The sequence below is a fragment of the Ammodytes marinus genome, assembly GCF_949987685.1.
Source record: "Ammodytes marinus genome assembly, chromosome: 5".
Classification (NCBI taxonomy): Eukaryota; Metazoa; Chordata; class Actinopteri; order Uranoscopiformes; family Ammodytidae; genus Ammodytes; species Ammodytes marinus.
In genome coordinates, this window is record NC_137234.1 from 33,595,911 (window position 1) to 33,609,397 (window position 13,487).

At 43.6% G+C, this 13,487-nt stretch overlaps 1 protein-coding gene across 1 annotated transcript in view; it reads left to right on the top strand.

The window, feature by feature from the left end:
- The first annotated feature begins 966 nt into the window (after positions 1-966).
- Positions 967-13,487, top strand: part of enc2 (ectodermal-neural cortex 2) — a 47,905-nt gene continuing 35,384 nt past the window's right edge. Inside the window, exons 1-3 of the mRNA XM_080028075.1 lie at positions 967-1,180; positions 2,323-2,428; positions 8,126-8,371. Coding sequence (XP_079884201.1) covers positions 999-1,180; positions 2,323-2,428; positions 8,126-8,371 — 534 coding nt within the window. The 5' untranslated portion in view covers positions 967-998. The remainder of the gene's footprint in view (positions 1,181-2,322; positions 2,429-8,125; positions 8,372-13,487) is intronic.

Genomic DNA, 13,487 nt, shown 5'->3' on the forward strand with positions numbered 1-13,487 from the left:
AGGTTGTAAACCCTGCTTCCTCAAACAGGAAGAGTACAAGCTCATCATTTTGGGGGAAAAGCACCATGAAACTAAATTAATAGTAAACTAAACTTACCATTGATTTTCTTTTTTTTAATCGTTTGACAGTTTGACAGTCCTAATTATAACATAGAAGGACATATCTTTAAAAAATAAATGATAAAAGACAACTTTTCTAAGATGAGTGTCCTTCAATCCAACAAGTATATTCTTCGCTAGTAGTAGGTCCTCCCTTTTTGGACAAATGTGTGACCTTAGTCCTATCTAACCTTGTGTCTTTGTTTGATTGGGAGTGCTACTATTTAAAATCCCCCCACAGTTTCTCAACAGGATTGACTGTTGACATACTTGGCCACTGCATCTGGCCAAGTATGTCAACAGTCATAAGTCCTTAAGAATGAAGAAGGGGGCCTTGGAAGTATGTTTAGGGTCATGTTAAAAAAGAGCTTAACAACCCAGGGTGTGAGAGGGGGTTGCAGCTTTGCTCTTTCTTTCTTTTTTCTTGTCTTTGTAGTGCAAAACTCCCACACCTTCAATAACAGTTTACAGTATACAACCCCCTTATAAGAACCTAGCCACCAACATACTTCCCTGAGGGGACCATGCTCTTCTCACTGTTCACCTCCCTATTGTGACGCCATGTTGGATGCCATCTGATCCAAAAGATTTGGTCTCATCAGACCAGAGAATGGATCACCAAATTGTAAATATGGGCCTATGTAAAGGGGAGAGTAATTTTTTGAGCTTTGGTTTCAGAAGTGGCTTGCTGCGTGGACATCAACCATATGCTCCACTTTTATGCAGGCTGCGTCTTACTGTGTTAGATTTCAGGATCTCTCCAGCATAGCCTTAAGTCTCTGCCAAGTTCTTTATTAATAAAGGGTGACGGTTGCTGAAGTGACTTTTTTCCTTTCCCTGTCCTCACAGTAGGAGAGATTGTTCCCAGTGTGTCCCTGGAGGAGCCCAGCCAAGCCGCCATGTCGGTGACTGTCCATGAGAATCGTAAATCCCGCACCAGCACGGGCTCCATGAACATCTCGCTGTTCCACAAGCCTTCACACCCCGACTCTGTCCTCACTCACCTCAATACAATGAGGAAACAGTGCATGTTCACTGATGTCACTCTGTGGGCCGGGGACCGCTCCTTCCAATGCCACAGGTAAACAACACATGCTGACAGTGTGTGCATTTTAACTGGTTAACACTCCAACAGACACATCCATCATCACACTACCAAAACACAAAGTAAAAACAACTTTCTTTCCAGGAGACCCATTTTTACTAGGGATGGGCATAATTGATCGATTAATCGATCATTGCTCGTTAAGAATATTGTCGAGCACGTGAAATTGTTATCGATCATATAGCCGTTGTGTTGCGCAGTGTGAGTCCGGCAGCACAGCAATGAGTTTCACTATGTGGCAGCACCATAGACTGTATGGGCAGCAATTAAACATCCTACCAGCAGGGGGACATACTTAACAAGTAGTAGGAGACAACAGAACAGTCTCAGGCAGCAGCCTGCCAGCTGCCGTAGATGTCAAAACAAACAGGAAGAAGTCAAGGCAAAGTTTGGCATCGGACCGGACAGCTTTAGAACCGAAAATAACTAAGTTCATTAAGCATTGTGAAACCTTGTATAAGTACAGCACTTAAACAAACCAAATTATGTACCACTTGTACATTGAAGCCTACATCCGACCCTGTTTAACGTGTGACGTTAGCGCCGCTAGTATTAGCGGCTAACTTTAGTGTCCATGCTTTCCTACTTCGCCTTCATCAGGGAACTCATTTGCACATTTTGTTTATTAGATGAAGTAACGTTAGGTCCTTTACCACTCAGAGAAACGTGCCGTGCCCTTATGCAGTCTTTGGCAGCATCTTAGGAGGCGCATATGTGTTTAAACTTTAAAGGTATCGTAGCATTGGCTCCTTGTTGGCTCATAGCCTCGGGCTTTAACCAGCGCCGCATTTTATTATTATTTTATTTTAAAAAGTTGCCTTGTCTTAATAGATTGTTGTTTGCCTGGAAGATCTTGGAATAAAGATGTAATTGAGTAAAAACCTCTTGTATACAGTCTATGGTAAAACGCTGTATTTTGGATGTTCTGTTGGCATTTTTTAATATGTAAAAAAAGATAATGATTGCTCGATAATTGCTCGTTAATTTTCCCGATGATCGATCAATGAAATTTCTTAAAATGCCCATCCCTAATTTTTACATTGTCTTTGTGCTTTCTTTATCTTTTCTTATGTTGTTTCTTAACCTATCCCCCTTCATTCTTGGAATGTGTTTTGCAGGGCAGTGTTGGCAGCATGCAGTCGTTATTTTGAGGCCATGTTCAGTGGAGGGCTAAGAGAAAGTCTGGACAGTGACGTCAATTTCAGAGACAATATACACCCAGAGGTAACACTACCGTGACAGTTATACCATATTGTTTTCCTATTGAACATTAAAGCTCCTGTACCCACAGACAAAGTGCTGGGACGTGTAATGGAATCAAAGATTTCTTTGTTTAAATTCCTTCAAATAGTTGTGTTTCCGACCATCTGTCTAAAGCCAACCAGAATTTGTTCATGCGTTTGTGATACGCTACAATCTGGAAAGCTAAAATCAGCTGATAATATCAGCCTTGCTGATGCATCAGTGGGGCTCTAGTAAGTCTGAACAAATGGCACCATTTCATTGGAAAATACTTTGACTTAATGCAGCATGTATACTCACCCACCACTTTATTAGGTACACCTGTGAAATTGCTTGTAAAAATAAATAACTAATCACATGGCAGAAACTCAATGGATTTAGGCATGTAGACGTGTCAAGACAACGTGCTGAAGTTCAAACCGAGCATCAGAAATGGGAAGAAAGGGGATTTTAAGGGCGCACTCACACAGGGACGCGGGAAGTGGGGGTGCTTAGGGTGCTGCAGCACCCCCCCTGGCGGCCCCTGGCTGTAACTGCAAGTGAGAAAGTTTTCTGAACAAATCAATACTTTTTTTTATTTTTATCATACAACATGATTTTTCATTAAATTATTGACATCCACCCTTTTTATGATATTTATGATATTATCATTACATTTTATTTAGAACATTGTCTGTGTAGGCTGACGTAGGCTACGCTATGACGCACAACGCAGAACAATGCTATGCGCGCGGCGGGAAAATTCGGAAAGTCAAGCTTGTTACAAGTGCAACATGTCGCAAAAAAGAAGCATTTCCGATTTTTTTGGCCCCAAGAAGGCAAAACTTGATAATCAAATTACCAGCCGGACAGCCGATTCCCTGTCAGCAGCCCGCTGTCTCCCCAGCACCCCTGAGGAGGAGAGTTCACATCCAGGGACGCTATTGGTGCATGACTGCGCCGGCAACACTGATGCTATTGCTAGCCCCCGCCCTCCGGTCGATCCTAATTTCATGTTTGCTTTGCCTAACGTGCAACAGCCGGCACCAGTCGCAACAACTAGTTACACTGTTGGTGAAGAGCCCTGTCAGCCAAAGGAGTTTCAGTTCCCAGCCAGGCGATCGGCAAGTGAGAACTTTAGCCGGTCATTTAAGGTTGGTTGGTTTGGCCAGTGGACGTGGCTACACTACGTGAGGGAAACTGACACTGCGTTATGCTTCGTGTGTTGCTCAGCCATTGAGAAAAAGCTTGTCAGGGCAGAAGGGATAAATGCTGGCAACTTCATTAAAGAGGCTTTAGCAATTGGCGGAAGGCAGGGGAAAAGTTTCGGGAGCATGACAAATCTCGTTTCCACATAGAAGCCGCAAGCAAGCTGGCGGCATTGTAAAGAACCCTAATCAATTCCCTAATGTCAAAAGCAGTTGCAAAGGAGCACATGACAGCGCAGACTGTTTTGGAGCTGGCCGTTCGATCGGTTAAATTTTTAGCCCGCGAGGGGCTACCGCTGCGAGGACAGGAGCACCGTGACGGGGTGTTTTGGCAGCTGATGCTCGAGAGAACCCACGACAAGCCCGCTGCACATGAGTGGCTGCTCCGGAGGAACAACTGGATGTCAGACAGCATCCAGAATGAGATTTTGGAACGGCTGGCTCATGCTGTCCAAAGGAAAATAGTGGCGGAGGCTTCAAGCTCTCCGTATTATGGACTGACAGCTGATGGCACAACCGACGTCACAGCCAAGGAGCAGTTTTCTTGCCATTTGGTCTACACCGACAAAAATCTCACCCAGCAGAGTAAATTTTTGGAGTTTTATAATGCGCCAGACACTACATCTGAAACCTTGTTTTCCTGCGTGAAGGATGTGTTTTTGCGCTTGAACCTACCGCTGGAGAGGCTGCAGGGTTACTGCTTTGATGGTGCCAACAACATGTCGGGCGGTTTTCTGGGGTGCAGGCCAGACTAAAGAAAGTTTGCCCTGGCTCATTGTTTGTACATTGCTGCAACCATTCCCTCGACCTGGCGCACCAAGAGGTCGCAAGAGAGGTCCCGATTGTAGCAGACACGCTCAGCTTTGTCCAAAGCCTCGCCAATGTGGTCAGGGAATCCACAAAGCGTAAAACGATTTTTGAATCGTTTTTTGGGGAAGATGATGCCAAATGCAATATCCTTGGATTGTGTCCAACACGGTGGTGTGTCCGAGCCAGCGCGATTGCCAGGGTGAGCCGTGGTTATGGTCCTCTCCTCCAGACGCTAGATGTCCTCCAGGAAGACCGCAGTGTCCGCGGTGAAACACGCAGTAAGATCTCTGGCCTTCTAAAGCAAGCAAAGAAAACTAAAACGGTGTTTGGCCTGCTCTGCAGCGAAGCTCTTTTTGGACCTTGTGAGGCTGTTGCTAAAGTGCTCCAAGGAGAAAAGGCAACCGCGGCTGGAGCACTGGAGTGCGTCAGGATCCTGAAAGGGCGCGTGCATGCCCTCCGCGAGGAAAAGGCGGTGGATGAAATGATAAAGAAAACTAAGGCAACAGCAGCTGCACACAATCTAAAAATGCCCGACCCTAGCCGGGTAAGCAAGACACCATCCCGCTTCCGCAGCACAACAGAGGCTACAGAAGACGTCGTGCCAACGAAAGGAGAGGCGTCATGGAGAAGAGAGTTTTTTGAAGCTCTTGACCTCGTGAAGGCCGAAATAGAGCGCCGGTTTGACCAAAGCGGCATGTCAATTGCCTCACGCAGGGAAGAAACGCTGCTTGCTGCTGCAAAGGGGTCAGTTGACGACACAGAGGCAGGCCTGAGCTCTCTCCAACTGCCTGCAAATATAGATGTGCCTGGTCTTCACATGCAATTGAGGATGCTGGGGGACCTCACAAAGCAGAAGGAGGACTTTGGGACAGTTCACGAACTTGGGATGTACTTTTCCGGCTTGCAAAGCCAAACAAGAGGACTTTTCAAGGACGTGGAAAATCTCCTCCAGCTGGTTCTTTGCATGCCCATCTCCGTGGCCTCATCAGAGCGATCGTTCTCTGCGCTCCGCCGCCTGAAAACCTGGCTTCGCAACACGGTCTCGCAGAGGAGACTTACACACCTGGCCTTACTGCACATGCACCAGGACATTCTGGACACACTGGACACTCGTGCTCTCATGAGGGAGTTTATTTCCACCACCCCTAAGCGCAAGACCACCTTCGGTGTTTTACCGTCAGCATAAGGTAAAACGTGATTTTGTTTTATGTTCCCTGCCGCCGTGCAGGCTCACTTTGGTCAGTGTCATATTTGTGAGTATCTGTTATGTGTGCTTGCAAATTATATAGGCTACTGTTGAGTTATTTAGTGCGTGAAGGCTGACTCCGTGGGTTTGAGATGTTAAAGTTTAGCTGGTTAGCTTATACCTGTCAGCTCATTAGCATGATCACTCGGTCTATTGTTGACATTGTTATTGTTGTCTAATAGGCTATGTGCCGTGTTTGAGCGGCCAGTAGATAGCACATGCTGCCTTGTCATTAAGAGTGTTATAACTATTGTCTCATTGTTATTGTACTGTGAAACTCACGTATCGCTGATTGTCCCATAGTTAGTTATTTCTATAGCGAAATGGCAATCATTCTGTTTCATGTCATGCATGTTAATGTTGCTTTGGAAAATGTGTAACTGTTCGTTAAGTAGTCATAGGCTACAGTTTATTTACTCGCATGTTTGTTGCATCCTAAACACATTTAAAAAAGACAGTCTGTTTTACTTGGTGGACATCAATAAAGCCGTTTGATTAGAAATAAACCTGCATTCCGTATGTGATCTGTCCATAGCTGAATATGGTACTATGCTGATTTTACATAAGCATGTTGGTGCTAAAAAAAAACTCTGGATGAAAATTCAGTCTTTATTTTTCTGTCACTTTCCTTTGTAAACCTTTACAATTTAACCTCCTGAATCCTTGAACGCTGTGTATAATCCCGGACCGCAACATCTTGTCGGCTTGTATAGTGTGACAAATTCAGCACAGTATCAGCCGAGTTGACTCTAATTTCCACATTGTTTACTTGCTAACGTTTGTGAATAACAGTGGCTAGTTGGCAGAGTTGTTTTTTTTACACACCAGTAGTGAGTTAATCAGAGCGGAGCCCTGAATGTGACGTCACCCGTCATCTCGTCTCCATAAACAATGGATGTTGCGCAGCATTTATTATGACGTCAATATATAGACTCTCTCTCAGCACCCCCCACTCGGACTGACTTCCCGCGTCCCTGCACTCACACTAGGCCATCTGTTCCGTGCCCGAGCACATTTGCCCCCTAAAGTCTAGATCGTTTGGCTAGTGTGAGCATGCGATCCGTACTCCAGCACTGAACACTTCCTCGGCCACAGCATGCTTGGGAGAGGTGTGCCCGCATGGGAACGGTACAGATGCAAATGAGATGACACGCGCACAAGCAAGCGCACAGGTGGCGTTCCTGACGTGAATTTATTAAGGATGCCTAGTTGGTTAAGCCTCCGCTGCCTTCGTCGGCATCAGATTTGCCCATCACTTGGACTTGAACATAAAATGTGTGAGAATTAACGTGTGTGTAGACCTAGATAAAGGTGAGAGCAGCATGAAGAAAAGCAAAAAGGTTTTCTTGACCGCTGCCTTAAAGGTGAAGCAAGCGGTTTATATATGTTAATATAAGTGTTAAATCGCTCTTTATTCATAGAGTGATCACTTATATAGTGTGCGCGTTTCATAAAGCCGATTTCCCAGTCAGCTGCTCAATATAGAATCATATAGCCTACAAGTAGCCTACGCTCCAAATCCCAACCGCGTGACGTAGGGAAGGCGCTAACTGAATATTTTTTCTTTTTCGGGCCATTCTCTGTAAACCCTAGAGATGGTTGTGAGTGAAAATCCCAGTAGATCAGCAGTTTTGGAAATACTCAGACCAGCCGGTCATGCACGTTCAACATTGCCATGTTCAAAGTCACTTAAAACCCCTTTCTTCCCCATTCTGTTGCTCGGTTCTAACTTCAAGACGTTGTCCTGTCCAGGTCTACATGCCTAAATGCATTGAGTTGCTGCTATGTGATTGGCTGATAAGTTATATGTGTCAACAAGAAATGTAACCGCTGTACCTAATAAAGTGGCCGGTGAGTATAATGTCTTGTCTTTGATTTTGGATCAAAGGTTCAGTAAGCGGAATGGTCAGTTTAGCTAACTTCCTGTCAGTGACTGCAGTTAGCAGTCCCCTCCCTCGTCCCTACGTCACCACATTAATGCACTGGGGTCTTCAAGCAGCGAGTTATCTAGCATCATCTCAGATCCAAAAGTGTGATAAAATGTGATAAAAACCATGAAAACAGACATTGGGAAGGAATTTTACCTGCTCCGCCATTGCAGGCGCATATCCATTATACCCGCTCAACCATCTGTCGCTCTGCACGTGCACCGACAGTGAGACGGGTGCCGGTTCATAGTGTTCTCTCTGATTGGTTATTAGTAGTGGGGTCCCAGAAAAGTTTATTTGCCGATTACATGCAGAGCGAGTGACTGAGAGATCGGCTTTATGGAACGCGCACACTATATAAGTGATCACTGTATAAATAAAGAGCGATTTAACACTTATATTAACATAAATAAATCGCTTACTTCACCTTTTAAGACATGGTCAGATAACTCCTCATGAACAGTTGTTCACACACACCTTGGTTAACTCCTTTTCTCCACTCTTCCAGGTATTGGAGCTTCTGCTAGACTTTGCCTATTCTTCTCGAGTCATCATAAACGAGGAGAATGCCGAGTCGTTGTTAGAGGCGGCCGACATGTTGCAGTTCCATGACATCCGGGACGCAGCCGCAGAGTTCTTAGAGAAAAACCTTCACTCCTCCAACTGCCTGGGGATGATGCTACTGTCAGACGCTCACCAGTGCAAACGGCTCTACGAGCTGTCGTGGAGGATGTGTCTGTTACACTATGAAACGGTAAAGAGGATTTCTGAAAATGATGTCAAAGCATAACTGATGTCAGAATTGGAATCCCTGTGGTTGGCTTTCCTAAAAGAGAGTATTCACTCACGAGTCTAGGTGCTCAAATGACGCTGGCCACCGTCTTGGATTTTGCCGTCTAGCAACTTTTTCTGGGGAGTCAAATCAATCATTAAAACATGTTAAACAGAAAAGCACTCATCATATAGCTGCCTGTGATGCTGTTTACAGTGCTGATAAATGTGTGGTGTGATGTGTCCTGCAAACTCGTCGCTTTTCGGCGAAAATCGCCGTTTAGAATCAAAATATATGACCCACGTGAATCGTATAGATCCGAAGAGTTTTTGTTTTTGGGAGGGGGGGGGGGGGGGGGTAGCGGCAGCTGCCAGAGAAGTCAGCCTGCGCTTCCCAGACTGGACTGTGTGGGCGAGTTACCGTAGTGTGAGACAAGGGAATATCGTTATCTTGGCAATAAAACATCTTTGGTAGACGTCATGAGTATTGTCCAATCAGCGTTAAGATCGGGCACAGTAAAGCATCACTGCTGCCGCTGTGTGTTCAGACTTTAGAATTGGCTAAAAGTCTCGATCAAAGCCCTTTTGATAATAAAAAAATAGAGGCTTTGATTAAACACTGGCAATGCTTCAGAGGTTAATGTAACAGCCTACTGAAACAGAAACTATACGGAGGGACGCAGCTCACTGTATTTAGTCGCGCTGCCAGTTTGCCGACATGGCTCTCTGTTAGACTCGAGACATAGAAAAAGATCGCGGAAGCCGTTCCCGTAGACAAAGTTAACGGGCAGGATATCCCCGACTGATTTCATCCATCAAACCACAGAGTTTTTTCTGAGCGGCGTCTCACTCGCTCACTGGGTCTCCCGGGTCCCGGTGATTTTCACCGTCACAGCGATCGACTCGCTGCTTTGCTGGGGCGAAGACTTTGTGTGAAGGTGATTTAACATCACGGTCGTAGACGAATGTTAGAACTTTATGCTGCATAGTTTGCACTGCACTGTTGACCCACACAGGACTCTTAAGTGAAGCTGACAGTTTAATGAGCGCACATTGCAGAAATGAAGTGTCTGCAGTGCGCTCACAATCAGAGCCGACCGACAGGCCCTCCCCCCCAATTTATTTTTATTTTTTAGTTTGTGTGTTTGATATTAACATCATATTATTATATCATACAAAAAAATGAATACAATGTTTTGATCTAGATAGCCTAGTTAATAGCCCAATAATTTAATCAGTTCATCTGGGAGGTAATCCAAGTTTAACTGATCACGTCACGTTCACGTCCAGTGTGTATTGAGTTTATTTAAAAACATTTGGAAATGGGGCTCAGATGCCCATGCACTGTATAATCTATTTCAGCCTCGTCTGTGGAAAAAAAGATAGCTGGACAACAGAGTTCTTCTGCTTCATTCCTCTCACTGCGTTTAAATGTATTCATTATATTACAGAGAAATATGTCCCATAAAAGAAAAAGAGCACCAAGCCCAACCCAGAGGACCCTGCATAATATTTTATTTTAAATGAACATTTTAATGGAAAATCCAAGAAGCTTCTAATTCATCCGACCCAGTGTCTCCAAATTATTTGTTCACACAAAATTCCTCAGATTTAGCCTCTTAATTTCCCTCTCAAAGTGCTCCAGATTCATGCATTTCACTTTAAAAAGTTTAAAAAAAATCTCCCGGGGGGGCGTACCCCCGGACCCCCCTAGGAGGGTCAGGATCTCAGCTGGCTATTATTTTCACCCAGCTGGACATTGGAGGCAATAGTGGATAACTCTGGTTGTGTGAATGATATTTAACAATAGCCAATCGTTTGGACAGCGAAAAACACCCGACCCCCCTAGAAGGGACGGGTGTTTGTCACCTTTTTCACTTCCTATGAGTTTGCAGGTCTGGGTCAGGGCTGGCCCAAGCCTTCATGGGGCCCTAAGCAGAATTTGATTAGGGGGCCCTCTCCAATGTAAGCGCTTCCCAAATGATTGACTATTGTTAAATGTCATTCACACAGCCAGTGTTTTCCGCTAGTGCCTCCTATGTCCAGCTGTGGTGAAAATAGTAGCCATCTGAGATCCCGACCCTCCTAGGGGGATCCGGGAGTATGCCCCCCCAGGAGATTTTTTATTTTTTTTTCATTTTTAAAGTGAAATGCATGAATCTGGTGCACTTTGAGATGGAAATTAAGAGGCTAAATCTGAGGAATTTTGTGTGAACAAATAATTTGGAGATACTGGTTCGGATTAATTAGAAGCTATTGGAGAAAGACACATGGATTTTCCATAAAAATATTAATATAAAATATAATATTATGCAGGGTCCTCTGGGTTGGGCTTGGTGTAATATAATGAATGCATTTAAATGCATTGAGAGGAACGAAGCAGAAGAACTCTGTTGTCCAGCTATCTTTTTTTTCCACAGATGAGGCTGAAATAGGCTATAGACTATACACAGTGCATGGGCAACTGAGCGCAAACTACAGTAAGCTGAACGATTAGATGAAAGACAGCTTTATTTTTTTAGCTAGTTAACTGCTGAGCTTCTCTGGACCGACAGAACAAATAAAAATATCACGTGTTCACGTTTAACAGGTTGAAAAGGTGTAGCCTACTAATTTGACAATGTTGGGTTTATTACTTATGTTTTATTTCACTTACTTGCATTACAACCAGCGTACTTCACGTCAACTCTGGTCTTAACGTTATTAGCTTATTTCACCGAAACGCTCGTCCGCCTTGAGTGATGCACCGTGAATGCATGCTTGTGTTTGTGTATTTGTGCACCGCTGACAGAAACACAAACTGTGCATGGATGTGAATGTGACGTGATCAGTTAAAGCAGCTACGAGTAACTTTTAAATAACGGCCTCATTTTTCCTCTGATAATCATTAAAGAGGACCTATTATACTACTTTTCTGGTCTTAATTTCTTGTTTTACACTGCTATAGAGCAACCTGACACGAATCACATCACAAAAAACTATGTAGATTTTCGGGAAGCTCTTTCTCTTATTTTGGCGATCCAGCACGTCCTGTCAACACTTGAGTGTGTGTGCTTCGGCAATCTCCGCTCCCTCCGCCTGTGCATCGGCCATCTCCGCTCCCCTCCCCCCTCCTGCAAACCCCACTCCGTTGTGATTGGTTACCTTCCTTCCGGAACACTTTCAGTGGCGGGAAGCGCGAGCATGGACCTATAAGGGCGCGAGGCAGACGCGAACAGGGAAGTGACAGCATTACCATACATGGAAACATCCGCGTGGTGACTTCACAAAGTTACATGCGACGTCACAAAGTTACGGAAGGGTAGACCGCTTTGAACACGTGACTTCTCGACTGGCTAGAATAGTGTTTAGTGCTCTGCACAGACACCCCAGACGGTCAGCAGGGAATACGTCGAAATGCATGTAAATCATTATTTGATAATTTAGTATGGTTAAGCATGACTATGAATCATCATAACAACGTTTATAGGTCATAAAAGTCAAAAAGCATCATAGGTCCGCTTTAATGACCTTTAACAGCAAACAAGACCATCAGTGCAAAGAAAGCCGTTTTTATATAGTTTTTATTATTGCATTTGGTCTGGTCGCATACCCAGTCCGATTTTCGGCTTGCGCATTCAGGCTCTATGGTCACATATTCGTATTGGTCGTAGATTTCAGTGTAGCGCAGCAACGCAATTTGAGTAGCCTATCCCTCCAGGTGAGGGAAGGGGAGCGGGAGCCTTGTTTTAAACAGTTATTTGTCGTCATAATGACTGGGCTGAACCATCAAAGAAAAAAAGAAAATGCATTAGCTGATGCAGTGTCACTAACCACTCTCACAGAGCCGAAAAGTGCCCTCACACTTTCAACACACGGACATGCACTATATTGCGTCCTAATCCTTTGACACTTGCACGGCCGGCACGCGCTAGAAAACAGCTTTACGACAGCTGGCGTCGTAAAAATACTACCGCTTTTGTCCAAAGGGGCCGCCAACCGCCAAAGTTACTCGTAGGCACTTTATTACCTCCCAGATGAAGATGAATTATTAAGCTTATTACCTATCCAGACCAAAACATTGTATTCCTTTTTTTGATTACTTGCATTTGCATAATATGATGTTAATATCAAATACACAAACTAAAAAAAATAAATAATAATTTTTTTTTTTTACTTTTTTTTTTGGTTTTACAAGTTTTTTTCACATACGGACAAAAAACAAAATAAGTAAACACATACAATACTTACAACACCCCCAACCCTTCCCCCCTCCCTCACATAAACAGACAAGAAAGACAAAAAATAAAAATTGAAATAAATAAATAAGACAGAATGATTAAGAAAATAAGCTATAAATACAAAAAATAAAAAAACAAAACTGGGGCAAATTTAACATGTTCATTGTGATAGTCTCTTCACTGCGGGACCCAGGAGGGGCACCCGACAGGGCAAGTGGCACCAAGGGGGTAGACATTTTAAACCCTGATGTGCTGCAGCACTGGGCTCCATATGGCGAGGAATTTTTGAGAGTTGCCGGTAGGGCTGCAACTAACGATTATTTTAATAATTGATTAATCGGTCGATAATTTTTTTTGATTAATCGATGAATCGGATAAAAAAAAAAACATTTGTAAATGCCGCATCTTTATTCAAAAACTGAACATTACTTCAAATTCACAGTGCAGACTGAAGTGTCAAAACACCAGGTTATTGCTCCAACGTCCCGGAACTATTAAAAGTAATATTAAATGATAAATTAAAAATAAACTTAACTGGGATAACACAAAAAAAACATACAATGTATGATAAACATTTATACAGTATATAAGGGATGTCCATGGTAAACCAGTCAACCGATAAGATTTTTAACCGGTAAATACTAACGGTTTAAAAAATTAAATCATCTTAATTTCTCTCAGACGACAGGAGATCGTTAATATTTTGTATTGATATTGATACCATTTTCGAGACTCCTTAACGATCCAGGTCTTTATTGATATCACTATTGATACTTTTCTATTATTTTGTTGAAACAGAACTTGTATTATTGCTTTAATTGCTGATATGATCATAGCTCAAGATAGGACATTAAACAGGTCATAATTCCATCTTTACTA